General features: G+C 55.2%; 1 protein-coding gene and 1 long non-coding RNA gene across 2 annotated transcripts in view; one reads left to right on the top strand and one right to left on the bottom strand.

Moving 5' to 3' along the window:
- Positions 1–2356: 2356 nt before the first annotated feature.
- The window catches only part of TCOF1 (treacle ribosome biogenesis factor 1), a 38198-nt gene continuing 20995 nt past the window's right edge, over positions 2357–19559 (top strand). The window contains exons 1-13 of the mRNA XM_077769006.1: positions 2357–2508; positions 4868–4923; positions 7799–7941; positions 10598–10671; positions 11389–11575; positions 12192–12265; positions 14041–14271; positions 15459–15671; positions 15888–16112; positions 16292–16456; positions 16617–16799; positions 16960–17193; positions 17284–17481. Of these exons, the coding sequence (XP_077625132.1) occupies positions 2401–2508; positions 4868–4923; positions 7799–7941; positions 10598–10671; positions 11389–11575; positions 12192–12265; positions 14041–14271; positions 15459–15671; positions 15888–16112; positions 16292–16456; positions 16617–16799; positions 16960–17193; positions 17284–17481 (2091 nt within the window). The 5' untranslated portion in view covers positions 2357–2400. The remainder of the gene's footprint in view (positions 2509–4867; positions 4924–7798; positions 7942–10597; positions 10672–11388; positions 11576–12191; positions 12266–14040; positions 14272–15458; positions 15672–15887; positions 16113–16291; positions 16457–16616; positions 16800–16959; positions 17194–17283; positions 17482–19559) is intronic.
- Positions 9660–11651, bottom strand: LOC144235459 (uncharacterized). The gene is made up of 3 exons (XR_013336216.1): positions 11461–11651; positions 10565–10736; positions 9660–9916 (listed from the first exon to the last, which is right to left on the bottom strand). It is a non-coding gene; the product is annotated as an uncharacterized LOC144235459 (long non-coding RNA).

Here is a 19559-nt window from a genome sequence, read left to right as displayed (position 1 = left end):
CCCTGCTCACTCTCTCTCTCTCTCTCTCACAAAAATAAATAAACATTAAAAGTTTTTTTTAAAAAATGAAAAATCATCCTGTCCTTCTTGGACCTAAACTGGCAGTGGCTTCCTATCATACTTAAGATGAAAAGAAAGATCCTTAATGTGGAACCTGCCTCTGCCCACTTTCCACATTCCCCAATCCGCCTGTTCTCCCTCTACGCCCTGCTACCAAGGCCTTTTCTCGTCTCTTCTCTAAGCCGCACGTTCTGCCTCAGGCCCTTTGCACTGGTTCTTCCCTCTTCCTAGGAGTCTTCCCCTCCCACTGTCACCTATACATAGTTCAGATTTCCTCACAAATATAACTTCTTCAGGGATTCCTTCCTTAACCCCTCCTTCCATTAAATGCTTTCACACCAATGGTTAACATACACATAAGCACAGAATTATTGTTCGGAGCCCTTCTGAGCATTTCTGTTTAGAATGCAGCTACTCCTCATGACAACCCTATGAGGTAGAAAGTATAATCACTTCTATTTTACCGATGAGGAAGCTGAGGCACAGAGAGGTGATGTAACTCACCCAAGGTCCCTAGTTAACAAAAAGCAAAGCCAGAAGCTGAACCTTAGCCATGTGACTCCTGCACGGTGCTTACAGTCCCATAAAAAAACTCTATCCTTTTCCTCTTTGCATGTCCTCGCTCTTTGTAACTATGTATTTGTATGATGTGTCTCTGCTTTAGACTCTAAGCTCTGTTGGGGTGAAGACTACTTCATCCATAATGGTAGGTGCTCAATAAATCCTTTGTACTAAATGGCTGAATGAAGATTAGTCTCCTCCCTCTTCCTCACTCACTGCATTCAGTCACCTGGTCCTGGCCCTGGCTTTTCCTGGAGCAACAGTAACCCAGGAGGTTCAGTTATGTGCTTATCTGTGTCCTACAACTGGAAGGAAAATGTTATGTGTCTCTACACATTCAAAATTTGCTACAGCAGGGTGGCTGAGTGGCTTGGTCCTTTGAGCGTCGGACTTAATTTCAGCTCAGGTCATGATCCCAGGGTCATGGGATCAAGCCCTGCATCGGGCTCTGCCTTGAGTGTGGAGCCTGTTTAGGATTCTCTCTCTCCTTCTGCCCCTCTCCTACCAGGCTTGCTCATTCTCTCTAAAAAAATAAAATAAAATAAAATACAAGGAAAACATTTTTTTTAATTCTCTAGCAAAGTCTAGGTGGTTCAATGTGTCTTCAGTTTCTCAATGGGTCCATGAAGTTAAAAAGAACTGATGCATATATTCCCCAGCCTACTCCATCCTCTCCCTGCCAACCTCCTCTCGACAAGTACAACCTTACATCTAGTTTTGCTCTCCACAAAGCCATCCTCCACAAGTTGGTGACAGCAATCTTATAAAAACGCAAACCCAGGTCACCCTCCTACATAAAACCAGTCAGAGAGTCTCTATCACCCTTGGAACAAAGTGCAAGCTCTGCTGGGCAGGAGAGGGTGCTGTAGGGCCTGTTTATTTCCCCATCCTCCTGTGTGTGTTCTTACTCGGTCCCTATTTCCCACAACCACAGCCCACCAGCACAGACTGGGTTCTATGTTTGGGCTTCCCAGCCTGTGCCTGGTGGTTTCTCCTGTCTGTATACAGGCACTGCCCTCTGCCTGGAAAGCCAGTCCTTTCTTCTGCAGAAGTAGAAATTCCTGTTGCATCGTTAAGCCTCAAGCTAGATGTCTCTTTGGGGTTAGGTGCCCCTCCTCCCTGTTTCCATATGCTGTGCCAATCCCTGACAATGAGCTGGAGGCATTGAACCATAGTTGCTTGGTTACCGACTCTCCTCCTTGTGAGCTTTGAGGGCAGCCACCATTTCTTATTCATCTTTTTATCCCTCCATTCTAGGTGAACACTAACCTAAGGTATGGTGCTCAAAAACGGTTTAGGCCGTGAGTGAATTAATGATAAATAGTCATGGGTCCTAAAAAAAAATCTGTGAAGTGAATAAATGAGTGGGTCACTGGAAGTTCGGGACCAGAGAGAGATGCAGATTAAGATGCTCCAGGATGGTTAAGACCCTATCGCACCCGTCAGAGTTAACATGAAAGACTAATCCCTGCAGGGAGCAAGTCTGGAGGAGGTAAGAGGGAATCATTCATCTCAAGGCCAGGAGGCGGGTCTAGGTCTCAACACGCCCTCCTCCCGCCAATGGGAGGCCTTGTTACCCTCCAAGCCTCCGCCCCTTTCAGCCGCTTGAGGCCCGGGGCCTGCCACTCCAGGAGATAAGACTACACTTCCCGGCGCGCCTCGCGGCCAGGGCGAAAGAGGAGCCGGAAGTGGGTCGCGCGAGGTCCAAGGGCACAAGGGAAGTGGCGGGCGGAGACTCAGGGGGGCGTGCAGGTGAGCCGACAGGCAGGAGTTGCCGGCATGGCTGAGGCCAGGAAGCGGCGGGAGCTTCTTCCCCTGATCTACCAGCATCTGCTGCAGGCGGGCTACGTGCGCGCGGCGCGGGAAGTGAAGGAGCAGAGTGGCCAGGTAAGCGTGCGCGGGCCGTGTGCGCGGGCCGCGTGCGGGGTCTGGAGGGGTGCTGCCTGCACCCCCTCCCGCGGCGGCCCGGCGTGCGCACAGAAGCCGGACCCTGCGGTGATCCGGGCAGCCCCCGGGGGTGCCGAAGGAGCCACAGCCTCTGCCCGCTTCGGCCCTCTGTCCTTTTGGGCCTCAGTTTCCCCCAGCTGTGTAGGGGGCGGGCCGGGATGGGAGATCCGACGCGGAGGGCTTTGGAATTCCCGCGCCCACCTCCACCCCTTCCTGGTAGGGCGGTTTAAAGTTTCCGAAGTCTCAGGCCACGTGGCTCCGCGGGCCGGGAAGGTTGCTGAGAGCCTGAGGGGTGGCTTGCGACCAGCCCCTGGGGAAGGGTGAGGAGGCGGAAGAGGGCGCCAAGGGGACGGGGCTTGTGGCCCCTTAGCTGAGCCGAGGCTCGGGCCCTGGTCCCTCCCATATTGAGTCGGACAGCTTTGGGACTCGAGCATGTGGTGGGGCCCTTGCTGACTTCATTCATTCTTTTCCGCAACTCCTAAAGCGGCGCTCAGAGTGCTGAGGATGGAATGTTGAGCGCGGTGCCCCAGCCCCACTGGAGTTTACAGTCTAAATCTAGTAGGGGAGGTGGACATAAAGAGTCACGAAAGTAACTGTACCCATAACACGTTTGGTGCCAAGGATGAGAGGCATCAGGATGGCAAGTTAGTTGCCTGTGTCGGGGCGCCCAGGACAGCTTTCCTGAGGAAATGGATGTTGATTTGAGACCTGGGAGAAGAGAGGTGGATATTCAGGTGGAGGGACAGATGCTCTGTGGTGGGAGGGAACTCGTTGCCTTTGTGCTGGCCTCTGGAAAGTCCATTGTGGCCGAAGGGTGGTGTACAGGGTGACACAGAGGGTGGGGAGCTGGCTGGAGCCCCCCGGTAGTTAGTTTGGTCTTTACCTGAAGAGCAGAGGTAAGGCACCCGAGGGTTTTAAGTGAGTAACGTGGATATTGACCTCATTAGTCATCCCTTTGACTGTGGTGCAGGCTCTGGCCCTGAGGGTTGCTTCGAGGGTCCGGAGAGACTAAAGGGTGATGGGTCCTAAGACATTATCCAAGGGTTTGCCCAACCCTCTATGGACCTTGACTGCCTTCTTACTCCATTTCTAGCACTTAAACAGGTAAGTGGGGCAAGAGGCTGTACCTGGCTTCGTTGGGGCCCTTGCCTGGGCAAAAGTATCCTGTTCTCATGAAGCACATGGCACAGCAGGAGCAGACAGATGACAAATCTTTAAAAAAAAAGAAAAAAAGTAATGATACAGTATGTCAGATGATCGTATGAGCCATCAAAATAAGACAGGCAAGTAGGATAAAGAATGTCAGGGTTCAGTTATAAATAGGGTGATCAGGAAGCCCCACCGAGAAGGTGACATTTGGGCAGAGACGTGAAGGAGCAAGCTGTGGAGTTAGCAGGAGAGAGCATTCTAGACAGAATAACGAGCGCGGCTGGGGCAGGTGGCCTGACACAGTTGAGGGGCAGCGAGGAGGCAGGAGTGCCAGGGGCAGAGTGTCGGCGTTATCGGCTCGTGTGCTGGGCACTGACTAGAATATCTTGCTCAGGCCTGACCGCATCCCGCTCGGTGGGTGCTGAGCTCATCCCTGTGTTAGAAAGAAGGAACCTGAATCACGAAGAGGTGAAGGGACACACTCAGCCACTTAATAGAGGCGCTCTGCCAGACTCCAGCCATGCCCTCTTAGCCATTCCGCCCAGATCCCTGACGCTGCCATCGCCTTATATTTCTCACTCAACTGCCCCAGGGCGCTTGACAGCCTCGGTTCTTGACATTTGCAGAGTGGGCCACCTGGCTTCGGCTCCAAAGGGCTGGATTCCACCCGGTTCCCTCTGCTTCTACCAAGGCACCGGCAGCATTTGGTTCTAGTCTCTTCCCAGCGGATGAGTGGACGGACTGTAGGCATGCCACCTGGGTGTCTGGGCTGTGCTTCATACTGCCCTGGGACCATGGACCCCCAACTCCCACCCCCTGCCTTTAAAAGACTTTGGAAAGGTCAGGGATAGAAAAAGCCCTGTCTTGTGGCCTCTGAGCATGGTGAGTGCCGGGGAACTGGATAGTGCTAGCCTGGAACATTCGAACTCCAGGCTCTCAAAGGTACCCCTCACCAATGTGTTGTCTTAAAAGGCTTTAGTGGAAGGACTTGCCCTGCTTGTCTTGGGAAGGTTTGAGCGGCACTGACAGGGCCAAGCAGACGTATTTCCCAGAGCAAGAAGTCTCCCATGAAGCTTTGGAGAGTTGGGCCTAAAAAAGATCTTTATTATGCTGAAGGGTTAATTGCTGCTTTCTCTTTACTTCTCTGCAGAAAAGTTTCCTGACTCAGCCTGTAACCCTTATGGACATCTATACTCACTGGCAACAGTAAGTCGGACGGGGCTGGAAGAGCAGAGTAGGGACACACCAAGCCATCAGCTTGACATAAACTAGGATGCTAACCTGGTGTGCGATCTGTCTCCAGAGCCCAATGTGGACGCCAGTGTTGCCCCCAGGAAGCTGGGTCGCACATAGGGGTGTCTGATGTGAGGAAGGACATTGGGAGCTGTCACCCGTGCTCTTAAGGACCAGAGCTTCTCGGGAGCTTGTCATTAGAGTACCTACCTCCTAAATGCTGGGCCCTGCTCTCAGTATGGAGATACAGTGAGACAGATGTGATTCCTTCTTTCCCGGAGCTGACCTTAGAGTCAGGGAGGGAGGCATGCCTCAAAGAATGAAACAAATCCATGTAAAATTTAAATGATAATAAAGATTTTGAAAGGACTTGGTGCCAAAACCAGGTTCGCCTAGCCTCACTTGGGGGTTTAGAGCAGAGGGAGCTGCTGATGCCAAGGCCTGTAGCTGCAGTCACGGGACAGAACAAGGCCGGGCAATTGGTGGGCCCCGCCTCACTCAAGGCCTGATCATCTGTGTTGGGAAGCTGTGTCTTTGCCCCAAGAGCAACGGGAACCCTGAAAGGGGAAAGTAGAGAGTGGCGAGGTCACTGCAGGACAGCATGGCTGGTCAGGGTGTGGGCACTGTCACCCAGGCAAGCGCTTGTGGGGCTTAGACAGGAATGACAGGGTAGACAGTCAGCCGATTCCAGCAATATTAGAGGATGAGACTGGGAGCTGGGGATGGTCCAGAGGGGCAGTCAAGTTGACTCTTAGGTGCCTGGCTTGTGCTCCTGCGTGGAAGGTGGACCTGAGCGTGGAGCTGGAAGTGAATGCGATTGTTGGAGGGAAAGATTTCAAGGACATACTGAGTGTGAAATGTCTGAAACATGCAGAAGGGACAATAATCCAAGGGCATATCAACAAAGGAATGGTTTGAGAGAGAGGGAGGGGATAATCATTTCTCTCCACAAAGTGGCCTGACCACAGTCAACCAGGGGAGTGAAGGGCCTGCAGTCACATCCCATGAGGAGTGATTAGGAAATACTGAATGGTCCAGGATGGAAAAGAGATGGCAAAGGGTCAGGTGATGTGTCTACACATCTTTGAGGACAAAGGGAGTAGGTAATTCTCTAGGGCTCTGAGAGGCTGAAGTAGGACCCGTATGTACTGCTTTAGGGAGACAGGCAGCTTCTGGATATAAGCACTTGGTCATCAGAGCCATCCAGGAATGAGGTAGGTACAGTTCCTCAGAGGTGTGTAAGGAAAGGCAAGAATGGTGTGGAAGAGATCCCAGTGTCCAGGGATTGCTAAGGTCTTTGAAAGTCCTGTCGGCCCTCATTTCTTGGCTTTCCTCTGCTGCTAAGGTCAGGTCAGAGCATAGGGCACACCCCGCACTTCCTCCCCCGCCCCCTCTCTGACTTGCCCAGGTATCTGGGTATGACAGCATTTCCTTCCCTAGAAAAGCGCTTCGGTGAGCCCTTGTCACCGGCCCCTTCTGTGGGTGAGGGGTACTGAATGGAACGAGGACCTCACACCCACCAGAGGTAGCCTCACCTAATAGTTCCCAGCAAAGTTCAAACCCAACAGCTAGCTCTATGACCTTGGGAAAAGTTGGCTTCTTTGGGTCTGTATCTTCATCTGTAAAATATAGTAATAGTAAATTTGGGGGCGGGGGGTCAATCTGGGTGGCTCAGTCAGTTAAGCGTTTGACTTTGGATCTCATCTCAGGTCTTGATCACGAAGTTCAAGGGTTGTGAGTTCAAGCCCAGCGTTGGGCTCTGCACTGGGCTTGAAGCCTATTTTAAAAGGGGGGAGGGTGGATAAATCAGGTGCTAAACCTGACCATCAGAGGCATTTGTTCCCTGGGTATTTATTGAGCAGCTACTATGTGTCAGAACTGTTCTTGATATATCTGGAACCAACCAGAGAAAAATCCCTGCCCTTGTGAAACACTCTGTTGGGAAGAGGCAGAGAGGCGGAGTGAACTCCTAAGTGTAATAAATGAAACTTGGTTTTTGGCTGTGGGGAAGGATTCCCAACAAGCGGCCTTCCTGGGAACAAGGGACCCACATCCCAAACTGTGCAGATAGAACATGTCTGTCCCAGCTGGAGAACATGGGACATGGACCATGACTCCCCTCTGGGTTGGGAGAGTGAGGTCAAAGGAGCTCGTACTTGAATGTTCCAGGGACTCAGCCCTGTGGGTGCTTGTCCTGCCGATGCCCAAAACTTATACTTTGACCCTGAGCAAGTCCCTAAGTCGTTCATGTTTTGAGATGTGTGCTATGTGCTGAAGACGCTTAGTGAACCAGCAGAGGTTCCTGCCAGCCCCTCCCCCTGCCCCGGGTTTGACTATGTGGTGGAGGAGTCAGGCAGGAAGTAAGTAGAATAACAGGAGAGAGAAAAGTGTTCTGAAGAAAATGAAACAGGATGACAGAGCGGAGACGTCAGGGGAAGGAGAATCGTGATCAGGGAGGGGCTTTGAGGAGGCTGAGGCCCAAAGGACAAGAAGGACCTGAGCAGGGTCTTCCAGAAAGAGGGCACTATAGATGCTGTAAGTTCTGGAGGAGGGAGAGCCTGGATGCGGCTGTGAACGGCCCGCCCGCAGGTGCTGGCACATACCACTCGGTGATGGTTAGCTGCTGTTACCGTGTTGTGTCACCAGCCCTTAGTGATTATTTTGGAGACTAATAGTTGTAAAAACCGTACATGAAATGGGTGAAGATGCAGAATACAAGTGTATCTGCACTGTTTTCAAACTCTGTATACACATTTCCTGGTGGGGAGCGGGGAGGGGGGTCTTTCTTGTCAAATCCGGAGTTGCCCTTGTCTCCTGGTTGGTGTAGCCAGTCACCCTTGTCCTGCAGGACGTCAGAAGTTGGCCAGAAGCGGAAGGCAGAGGAAGATGCAGCGCTGCAGGCTAAGAAGACCCGCGTGTCCGACCCCATTAGCAGCTCAGAGAGCTCAGAAGAGGAGGAGGAGGAGGCAGAAGCTGAGACCGCCAAAGCCGGTACGAGTCCTGGGGCCCGGGGGAGCCTCTGTCATTGGTGCTTGTGGGAGCTTAGCTCCGGGCCCTGCAGCTTTGGGGAACAGGCTTTTGGATATTGGGTTGTTTAGAGGAGAGTCCACCTCCAGCTTCTCTTCCAGTGAGCCCTGGGAAGACCAGGACTTCTAGAGAGATTGGAAGGGCCCCACCTATCTACTGCAGTATTTATTTGAACCCTTTCTCGTGCCAGACATTGTGTCCCAGGTCCTGGGCATCCAGTGGTGAACAAAAACTTAGCTGGGTGGGCCCTTACAGCCCAATTTGGGGTACAAAAGCTACAGTCCTACGAGCCCCCAGGTGATANCAAACTCTGTATACACATTTCCTGGTGGGGAGCGGGGAGGGGGGTCTTTCTTGTCAAATCCGGAGTTGCCCTTGTCTCCTGGTTGGTGTAGCCAGTCACCCTTGTCCTGCAGGACGTCAGAAGTTGGCCAGAAGCGGAAGGCAGAGGAAGATGCAGCGCTGCAGGCTAAGAAGACCCGCGTGTCCGACCCCATTAGCAGCTCAGAGAGCTCAGAAGAGGAGGAGGAGGAGGCAGAAGCTGAGACCGCCAAAGCCGGTACGAGTCCTGGGGCCCGGGGGAGCCTCTGTCATTGGTGCTTGTGGGAGCTTAGCTCCGGGCCCTGCAGCTTTGGGGAACAGGCTTTTGGATATTGGGTTGTTTAGAGGAGAGTCCACCTCCAGCTTCTCTTCCAGTGAGCCCTGGGAAGACCAGGACTTCTAGAGAGATTGGAAGGGCCCCACCTATCTACTGCAGTATTTATTTGAACCCTTTCTCGTGCCAGACATTGTGTCCCAGGTCCTGGGCATCCAGTGGTGAACAAAAACTTAGCTGGGTGGGCCCTTACAGCCCAATTTGGGGTACAAAAGCTACAGTCCTACGAGCCCCCAGGTGATTCTGATAAAGATGGAAAGAAGCCCACATTTGTAGAACTGCTGGGAAGATTTCCAAGGGAGCAGTTGACAGGCACTTTTTCTCTGTGGCCCGTGGCTGCTGGGAGGGCAACAGGCTTCCTGTTGTTTGGACGTGTACAGGTTAGCACCGGAAGGTTGCGCCGGGCACTCTGGGTTCAGAGCACTGGCGGGGGTGACCCCGTGAGACCTTCGCAGCCCCTTCTCCCCAGTCCTCAAGACAGTCTGTACTTGAACCAAGGGACTTGTGACTCCACAGAGTAATCATCCTTTTTCTCTGCAAGGTTATTGTCTTTTGCTTACATAGAAGGTGATTTCTTGATTCTTAAGTGTATTTTCTGATTGTAAAAGAAATACAGGATTCATTATGGATCATTCCTTATAGGATATGAAAATTACTTGTTAAAAAGGCAGGAAAAAAATTACCCTCATTGTTGCCACCTACAATTTGGCAAATTATTCTTCCATTTATTTTTTCCTGAGCGTGTTTTTAAAAATATTCAAGATCATATTGAATATATGTCTTTTAATCTTTTAAGATTATAAATGCAAAACAAGTCCAGTTTGAACTATACATAAGCATATGGAAGAAAAGTGGGAGGTTTTCTATTCTACCCAGGGCGGATCCCTTTTACCCCTTGAATGTACCCTGGTGGGTGGCTTTAAAACTGTCCCCTTTACATCTAGTCACACGGATAGCTGTGCATACGTGCATATCCACACCTACGTGCTACGTAAAAACAAAACTTGTTTAATTTCATAGTGACTGGTATGCTTCATGGATTTTTATTTAGTGGACTTTTTTCTGTAATAAGGGAATCATAATTATACATTTTAAAGGCATCCCCATTGAAAGAAACACGCTGAAATATTTGTGGGGAACGTGATCCGATAACTGGAATTTTTTCTACAATAGTCCTTGCTGGGTAAGGGTGGCAGAGAGGCCGGTTGACATCACATTGGCCACAGGCTGGTAATGGTTGGGGCTATGTGGTTTGCTGTACTTCCCCTCTGCTTCCAGATGTGTCTAGAAAAGAGAAGGAGATGGAGTGAAATGCCAGGAAGAGAGTTAGACCATGCCATGCATCTCAGCAGTGTCCCATGTCACAGCATACCCTAGAAATCTTACCCTGTCTAAGATCTGGGGAGACAGTTTCCTGGTGTAAGAGCACCAAGAATCTCTAAGTCTCAACATCTGACCAGTTCTCGGTCTCATGGTTCAGCTCCCTTTTCCACTAGAAACCGTTGAAATCCCGAGCCCCTCTCTCTGTGGACCAGGGCTGGCTATGTGACCGAGTCCCCTGCCCTGCTGAGTGACTCTCGGGCTGCATCGTGGAGGCCTGTGGGGATGGCCCACCCTGAAGTCACGCGGTGCCTTCGAGGCAGTCCGCAGCAGGACTGTGGGCCAGCGCTTCCTTTTCTGGGGGCCATCAGTGTCCTGTGCTGTCAGGGAGCTGGGGCTCCATGTGGGGGGAGGGGGGTGGGGAGCCGCCCCGTGGCTGTCATGATGCCCCGCTCTCCTGCTCCTGGTGGATGTGGCTCGCGCACCCCAGGGCTCTCTTCCACAAGTCCGGGCTCAGCCTCAGAGGCTCGAGCCAGCACCCAGCAGTCATGCTGATTGAATCGTTAGGTGCGCTGACACCTGCCGGCTGTCCTAAAATGAGGAAGGGCTCACCTGGTGCATTTGGCGGCTGTTTGTGTCTTGCAGCCCCAAGACTGGCGTCCATGAACTCCTCAGTTCCGGGCCCGGTTGTGCCATCGAGCGCAAAAGAAAAGGCTCAGGTGAGTAGGAACACCTTCCAGGCTGTCGCTCGTGGGAGTTAAGATCCCTGTAGGGGGACAGTCCCCTGTGTCAGAGAAGGATGGGGTTGTGAGTGATTACCCAACCTGGATTCACATGTGGGCCTTTATCACCAGCCATGTGGTCCTGGTGAGTCCCTTTACTGCTGTGGGCCTCAGTTTCCTTTTCTGTAAGATGGGGGTGACGCCCACTGCTATGGGCCACTGGGCACAACTTCTTTCCTCCTCCATCTGGGCGTTCGCCTGTTCAGCCAACAGCCTGTTACTGAGCCAGATGCTTCGCAGGCACTGTGGGGGGCAGTGGGGGCACCATGGTAAACAGGCCCCCTGGGGGTCTGAAAGCTCGAAGGTCATTTTCTAGAGCGCAGCCTCTGAGAAGGTAGAACACCGTTCGCTGGTGTCCACAAAGCAGGATCACAGACACCACAGCACACGTCCCTGAGCTGTGTGGGGCACTGACGACAACGCGAGCTAGTGAGAGCAGCTGCAGCAGACCACTGGTTAGCACTTAGCAGGCAGCTGCAGTATCCCGAGACCTGTGCTTGGGTTTTCTCCGGGCCTCTGAGGGGAGCTACCCTTTTCAGCCCCAACTTAAAGATGAAGAAACAGGCCCAGGGAGGTAATTTGCCCGAACTCACAGACTGGGAGGTGGTCTGTGCGTGTCATTCCCAGTGTGTCTGTCACCCCTGTCCTTTGTAGGCAAAGACCAAGAAAGCCAGCAAGGTGGTGAACTCCACCCCCCATCCTGCCTCTGGGAAGGCAGTGGCCCACCTTCTGTCTGGGAGGTCGCCTAAGAAGTCAGCAGGGCCTTCAGCAAATGCCGTCCTGGCCTCAGAAACTGAGGAGGAGGGCAGTGTCCCAGCCCTCAGGACCACAGCCAAGCCCGGTGAGCATCCCCAATCCCTAGATGCCAAGTCCCCCAAGGTTGGGCTGGGGAGGCAGGCCCGGCACTGCTTTGTCGGGCTCTGGGACATTCTGGAATTTAGAGGTCTGTCTCCATGGCAGTAAGGCCCCGTGCCTCAATAGGGGAGGGTCTGCTGCAGGGACATGTCCGGCTCTGCTAAGGGAGTTGGAGCAGCCCGGGTGATGGTGGGGCATTTTCTGGTTTATTGCTCTCAGGTGGGTACAGGGCCCACTGCAGAGGCTGAGACTGCACTGAGGCCCAGGTTTGCTCCAGTTTCTCATGTGAAATAGGCGTTGGCCCTGCCTGCCTCAGTGGGGTGATGGGAGGAGATGTCCGGGCTATCAGATGGCGGCATGTGGGGAGGGGGGGTGGTGTGGTAGGACCTAGCATGAGCCTTCCTGGGGATGCAGAGGTGTGGGGGAACTCAGGGATAGAGTGGCATGTGTCTCAGCTGCGGGGCTTCAGGATGGGTGGGGCTGAAGGTCCGCACAGAGAAGCGGACACACAGCACCTGCCTCTCCCTTCCTGGCCTGGCAGAGAGCTGGGGAGGGCAGTCTGGAAGGGCAGGCCCTCAGTGCTCTCCCTGTCCATCCCTCAGGAATGGCATCGGCCAACCAGGCCGGCAGCTCCAGCGAGGAGACGTCCACCTCGAGTGATGAGACCTACGTGGAGGTAATTGCCGCCCTCTGCAAACCTCTCACCCTCCCAGAGGCCCGGCTAGGGCTTCGCACACCTGCGGGGCTGAGTCCGTTGAGCAAGTTTCAGGATGGCCCGGAGCTAGAAAGGCTAAGGCCTGGGGAAGGGAGCCGCAGGTCCCTGTCATCACACCGCAGGTATGGAAAACGTCTAAGGTTATGGGGAGCGATGCTGTCCGGTCTGTGAGACAAGGGAAGGCTTCTTGGCAGAGGTGGCACTGGAGCAGGGCCTTGACGCACAGGGGATTTGCCAGGAAGGGATGTGGGGCAGCATTCAAGCAGAAAGAGCTGTGTGAGCCCAGGGGCAGGCGGTGGCCATCCTGTGGTGTGGTCCGCGCGAGCTGGGTGAGGCTGCTGAGCAGTTCTGGGCCTGCTGGTGGATGCCAGTCCTGGGCGCTTGGTCTGTGGCCTCATCTCTTCTCTGAACTGTGACCAGAGTGTCATTCCTTATTGTGCAGCCAAGCCTTGGGAATCTAGTGGCAGCAGGAGGTGCATGACTGCTGCTGCCAGGGTGGGGGGGGTGGTGGGAGGTCCCTCGGAAGTCTGACTATAGTACTGATGGCCACTCTAAAGGGAGAACGTGGAGAGCCCTGAGGGACCATAACAAGAACATGACCTCATTAATGAGATGAAAGTGCCTTAGGAGATCGGAGGTTGGCAGGGGCCACATCCTGCTGCCTGAACATGGGGACCACCAGGGGGAGTTTGGGTTTTATTCTAGGGTCTGTGAGCAGCCGTTTTCACGGTTTTAGGCATGGAGGTAAGATGGCCTGATTTAGGTTTAAAGAAGATGGCTGGTTGTGGCCTGAGTTGGAGGGCAATCCGAATAGAAGCAGTGAGAGCGCTGATGTGGCAGGCAGAGTGGGGCTGGAGTGGGGCTGGTGTCTGGCACCAGGGCGCCTACTAGAAAGCAGGTGTGGAGGGGGAGGCACGGGTTCAGGGACAGATTGACCTGGTGCCTGGAGTGCTTCTTGCCTCCTGCCTCACCCAGTAACCCGTGAAGGTGGAGAGCTTCGGCCTGTGTACCCCAGGCCTAGCCACTCGCCACATCCAACCCCACTTTCAGGCCCTGGACACAGCCATCAGGGCGCTCCAGGCTCCCATTACCACTTGGCCCTGGGAAGCCAGCAGCTAGACACAGCTCGGGGGCCAGAGGCCAGCACAGGGCCCTAGCAGCAGTGAGGGCTTTGCGCTTGAGGACACGGCTGCCCCAGAAACCTGGGCCCGGTGAAGTCTAACTAATGACAGAGATGGAGGGAGGGCACTGCCTGCCATTGCAATGTCCGAGTTGTAGAAGTCTAAGAAAGAGCTCCGAGAGGGAACGAATGTGCCCAAGGTACCTCAGCAAGCCAGTGGCAAGCCTGGCATTCAGATCCTGGCCTCCCGGCCCTTGGGAAGGCCGCCGTGATCAGACCCCTGTAGTTGAAGGGGCAGACAGGATAGGCCTTCTGGCTGAGAGAGCTGCCCCTCTGTGCCGGGCGGCACAGGAGCATAGTGGTTGGGAGTTCTGCCCCCAAGGCAACACAGCCCTGGGTTCTGGTCGGGACTTGGCCCTTAATATTGGTTGTGAGTGACTTAACGTCTCTGAGCTGCTTGTCCTTTTCTGGAACCTGGGTGTAAAGTTAGCATCTGTTTCGGGGAGTTCTTTGAGGATCGGCTGGTGTTAGGAAAGGGCTTTATGAACCGTGACGCCTCTCATAGCCCTCAGAGGCAAAGACTGATTTCTTCTCTCATTGCGTCCTCTTGTTCCAGGTGAAACCTCCAGTGAAACCACCCCAGGTCAAAGCCTCGCCCACCCCTGCCAAGGACTCTCTAGGGAGAGGGGCAGCCCCAGCCCCTGGGAAGGCAGGGGATGTGACACCCCAAGTCAGAGGAGGCGCCCTGACTCCAGCCAGCAAGGCCAAGAAGCCAGAAGAGGACTCGGAGAGCAGTGAGGAGGAATCTGAGAGTGAGGAGGGGGCCCCTGTGGAGCCACCTCGCCAGGTGAGGCCTGGGGGCAGACTACCCCTCAGCGTCCTCAGAGCCCCCAGAGGCTGCCGAATGGCTGTATAATGAGCCTCACCTTGGGGTCTGGGGAGCAGGAAGTGGGGTGTGCAAACCGAAGGGCAAGGGCAGCTGGGCTTGTCAGCCCCCTGTGGAAATTGCCCCTCTTGCCTGAGCAGCAGCCTAAAAGGGCTACTTCCCACAGGGTAGCCCTGTACCCTACTCTGTCAGTAATTCTCCTTTACCTCAGTTTCCCTGTCTCATGAATGGGCTGTGGCCAGCTGGTCCTATTGTGCAGGGACTTAAGTTTTAATTGCCTAGTCCTCTGGCTTCTTAGGCCAAACCATGGCTTGTTAGCTACCAGGAATCTTGTTGCCTTCCCTCTGCTGGGACCCACTCCTCTGAGCCTGGTGGCCAAGACTCTGGGAGCATCTGAAGGGAAAGCAGAGGGGCTGGGATGCTGCTGGAGTTGGAGAGCCAGGAGGAGGGAGCATCAGACAGTGGTGGTGAAAGACCCCGAAGCTGGCCTGGTGAGGCCACTCAGGAGTGGAAGTGCCAGCATAGGGCTGGATGGTAAAGGAGGGGTGCAATAAGTAAAATAAGGTTCACTTTGCTGAGTGGTGACGAGGAAGGTAAGGCAGGCGGGCTGTAGGAATGGTAAGTAAAGTCGAGTGCTCAGGGAAGGCCTTACGGAGACGGTGCGGCCTGAAGGAGTGGGGCAGGGACATGCACCACATGGACATTTGGACAAAGGCCATTCTGCTGGGGAGCCCAGCAAGTGCCCGGGCTCCCGACGTGGGAGAGAGAACTGTGACAGCACAGCGAGGACCACGCCGGACGAGCCTGTGCTCACGGGGGTCTCCCGCTGACGGGAGCCCTACCACGGGAGCCTCTGACACCTGTGTATGGGTGACGCTGGGAGCAGCGCAGGGGTGTCAGGGAGGACTGCCATGAGAACTGCTGTGTGTCTCGGACCTGGCGGAGGTGGAGCGATGGCCAAGTGAGCCGGGCAGGGCTGTGAAGGCCCCAGAGTGAGAGTGAAGCCAATGGGTCAGGCCTGAGCGCCAGTCACGGCAGAGCGTGAGAAGCGGGGGGATCTCGTGAGCCCCAGCTAAGACCTTGGCTTTGTCCTGAGGGCACCACCGGAGGGTGAGGAGGGGAATAAACCGCCCTTTCTCTTTTACCAGGTGAAGGCCTCGGAGAAAATCGTCCAGGTCAGAGCTGCCTCAGGTCCTGTTAAGGCGACCCTTGGGAAAGGGGCCACCCCAGTACCCCCTGGGAAGACAGGGCCTGCACCTGCCCAGGCCAAGGCAGGGAAGCCAGTGGAAGACTCCGAGAGCAGCAGTGAGGAGGAATCTGACAGCGAGGAGGAGCCACCAGCTGCCAAGTTGCCACTTCAGGTGAGGCCTGGAGAAGGAGAGTCCATGAAGCCTGTACCCCTCCCCAGAAGGCCTTCTGAGGCCTGGTTCCGCCCTCTGTCTGCAAGGGCCCTACACATGCTCAGAGCCCTGCCCTCCTTCTCATGTGTGGCATCCTTTGCCCTGTCCAGCCTCCTCTGTCTCCTCATGGTCCCCCCTTGTCTGCTCCCTCCCTGATTTCTACTTGTCTCCCTCCAGGTGAAGCCTTCAGGGAAGACCCCCCAGGTCAAAGCTGCCTCAGCTCCTGCCAAGCGATCCCCTAGGAAAGGGGCCCCTCCAGTGCCCCCTGGCAAGGCAGGGCCTGCAGCTGCGCAGGCTCAGGTGGGGCAGGGCAAGGGGAAAGACCCGGAGAGCAGCACCGAGGAGTCTGACAGCGAGGGGGAGGTGCCGGCAGCTGTGTCCCTGGCCAAGAGCCCTGTTCAGGTGAGGCTGCCAGCCACCCCGCAGTGGCCCGTGCCTCGTTCTGGAGAGCCCGTCTGTTGGCTTGTCCTCCCCTTCCGCGCCTTGGGCTTCAGGCCCCGCATTTGCTTTCCTCGCCTCATCTTCCCTCACACACGTTCCCCGGTGGGCTCCTGTCCTGACCCTGTCTTCTGTTACTCTAGGCAAAGCCCTTGGGGCAAAACTCCCAGGTCAGAGCTGCCTCGGGTCCTGTGAAGGGGCCCCCTCAGAAGGCAGGGCCTGCAGCCACCCAGGTAGGGAAACAGGAGGAGGACTCAGAGAGCAGCAGCGAGGAGGAGTCAGACAGCGACGGGGAGGCGCCGGCCCAGGTGAGGCTCCTGCCTGTAAGTTTCTTCTTTCCCCCTCAGTGTCAGGAGCCCCCCACGCACACACCCACACGCTGCCTCTGTTTGCCCTCTTGGTTTCTTGTGTCTCTGCACACAGCCATGCTTTCCGCTCCCTCCCCTGATCCCGTGTGTCTCATTGCAGGCACAGTCCTCAGGGAAAGTCCTCCAGGTCACAGCTGCCTCAGGTCCTGCCAAGGGCCCCCCTCAGAAGGCAGGGCCTGAAGCCACCCAGGGCAAGGCCGAAATGTCCAAGGAGGACTCCGAGAGTAGTGAGGAGGAGTCAGACAGTGAAGAGGAGGCGCCTGCAGCCTTGGCTCCTGCCCAGGTGGGCCCAGGAGGGACCGCGTTGCAGCCTGACCTGAGCCACTGACACCAGGCAGCTCCCCGGGGACCTGTGGGGAGGAACAGGAGGGCTCCACCCCAGAACCGATGGGGGCTCTGAATTCAGGCTACTTCTCTAGCTTCTGACTTCTGCTTCCTCTCAGGCAAAACCGGCTATGAGAACACCCCAGACCAAGGCCTCCCCAAAGAAGGGCACCCCTGTTACGCCTGCACCTGTCAAGGTCCCCCCAGTGCGAGTGGGCACGCCGGCCCCTTGGAAGGCGGGAGCGATGCCACCTCCAGCTATGCCCAGGGGCGCCCAGAGGCCGGAGGACTCTTCAAGCAGCGAGGAGTCCGAGAGTGAGGAGGAGACCGCTCCTGCCGCCCCAGCAGGACAGGTGAAGCCAAGTTTGTCTGGCAGACTCTGGGCTAGTCCTCACGTCGCCCTTCAGCCTCCCGCTATACGTGTCTCTTCCCTGTCATTCCAGGCAAAGTCTGTGGGGAAAAGCATCCCGGTGAGAGCTGCCTCTGCACCCACCAAGGGGTCCTCAGGCCAGGGGGCTGCCCCAGTGCCCGCTGGGAAGGCAGGGCCTGCAACAGCCCCAGCCAAAGCTGAGATGCAGGAAGATTCAGAGAGCAGTGAGGAGGACTCGGACAGCGAGGAGGTGACCACCACTCCAGCCTTGGTGAGGCCTGGGAGGAGCCAGCCTGTCCCACCTGCACCGGAGTCCAGGGCAGGGCTGGGGAGGAGCTTTTCTGAGCTGCGCTGGCTCCCGGCTGTGCAGAAGCCTCAAGGGCCACCTCAGCTCAGCCTCGTTCCCCACTTTTCACTCAGTCTCCTCCACCTGTCAGAGATGCAGTCTCGCCCGTGGCCTTTTGAGCTCACATTGAGGCTCCCTACGCCATCCACAAGCTCTGGCCCCTCTGCCTGGTGCTGTCCCGTCTCCCTCGGGGAGTTCCTAGTCTAGACAGGGGCGTGGATGTGCACACGGGTTATCCCAGTGTAATGTGCTAAGGTTGTGTACCTGGGCTAACAGCACTGCGGGTGATAGCATCTGGGGGCTTCCGGGAGGGAAGGCCTCCTGGAGGAAGGGGCACTGGAACTGTGGGCTGACGGAGCTGGCCAGGGGAAATGGAGTGTTCCAGGCAAAGAAACTTGCCTCTATGCCCCGAGGGTGGGAGAGTGCCTGACCTGAGGGAGCTGCCTGAGGCAGAGCATGTTGGTGGGATCACTGGGGGAAATGGTGTGGCAGCGGCTGACAGCAGGGGGCTCGGGGCCAGGCTGCCCGGGTTCAAGTCCTGGCGCCATTTCCTAGCAAGTGATGAAATCTGTCAGGGCCTCTGTAAATTGGAAATCAGGCTTCACAGGGTTGAGAATTTACAGAGTTCTCACCTACCATACCCAGCAAGGGGTCTGTGCACACAGCAGTCTTGCTCCTCTGCCACCCTGGGAGTGGGCCAGGCAGAATCAGGAGTCCCCTCCCAGCCTGGAAGAATTGAGCCGAGAGAAGTAAAGATCGCTCACACCTTGCACTCACTCGCCCACAGTTTATTATTTGTAATTGTCGCTCTTCTTCCCCTCTCCTCCCAATAACCACTCAGAAATTAGTCATTTCTGTTTTCCCTCTACCAGAACACACATTTGCTCTGGGATTTTTTCTTTTGTCCCCCCCTCACTGTTGCCTTGTGGGACCCAGGCTCCTGTGATTCTCCTGTGATTTGACAGTTGTGTGTGGGCCCTGCCTGAGTCCCAGCCCCGCGGCTCCTATCCTGTTTCCACACATTCCAGACCAATGCCTGAAAAGTTCCACTGTGCCCATCGCTGAAGTCGTTGTCTCCCCATCTGAGCCTCCCACCAGTACCATTAGACAGCTGTTCATTTGCTTCCGTGTCTGGGGGAGGAAATTAGAGCTTAGAAGAGTTGTTTGCTGACCGGCTTCCATTCAACCAGCCAGTGAGAGTCAGCGGGGCCTGTGCCCCAGCGTGTCCACCTCAGAAGCCTTTGCCTTTCATGCTTCCTCCTGCTACGTTTTGGGCCGAACTTCTCCAGCCACAGACATGATTGTGCTGTGGGGCCTTCCTTCCTCTCAAGGTGTGAAATAAAGCGGCTAAACCCTCTCTAGGGGCCCAGCCTTCTAGCCTGGTGCCCTGTCAGGAGACGGTGCATTGGCCTAACTTCAGGAGGCCTAAGTTGCCCCCAGTGAGAGCGGCGGGTCTGATGGGAATCCTGTCTGAAGGGGTAAGGATAATTAAGCCTCTGTTACGGGGTTAGGAGCAACATTAAATGAAATCATGGCCTTGCTCTCAAAATGCTGCCTGTACACACTAAGTGGGTTCCACACTGCTCAGGATAGCTCGGGTCAGAAGTGAGACACATAGCCTCTGGTCTGCTCGGAGACCCCAGCCAGCTCAAAGGACACCGTCCACCTGAGAGGTGAGGTTCAAAATAGAGTGACAAAGACAGGCTCGGTTCTGGAAAACCAGATGGGCCAGACAGAGACTGAGGAAGGAGGTGATTCTCCATCGATGTCAGTTGAAGTGCTGTAGAAGAGAGCCCACGTGTGAGAAGCGTGGGAGAGAGGCTGGTCAGTGTGTGAGGAATGGCTGAATGGCGGTATGGTGCCTCGGGGTCCAGCCTTGCCGTGCACGTTCTTACATCCTGTGGTGACGTCACATTGGCTTATCAATTTTCATGGCCTTTATAGAGCCCCTAGGGCTTTTTATATACAGATCTTGTTGTCTGTGAATCAGGACAGTTATACTC

The sequence above is a fragment of the Crocuta crocuta genome, unplaced genomic scaffold (assembly GCF_008692635.1).
Source record: "Crocuta crocuta isolate KB4526 unplaced genomic scaffold, BGI_CrCroc_1.0 scaffold340, whole genome shotgun sequence".
Classification (NCBI taxonomy): domain Eukaryota; kingdom Metazoa; phylum Chordata; class Mammalia; order Carnivora; family Hyaenidae; genus Crocuta; species Crocuta crocuta.
This window is presented reverse-complemented; position numbering and strand designations above follow the sequence as displayed.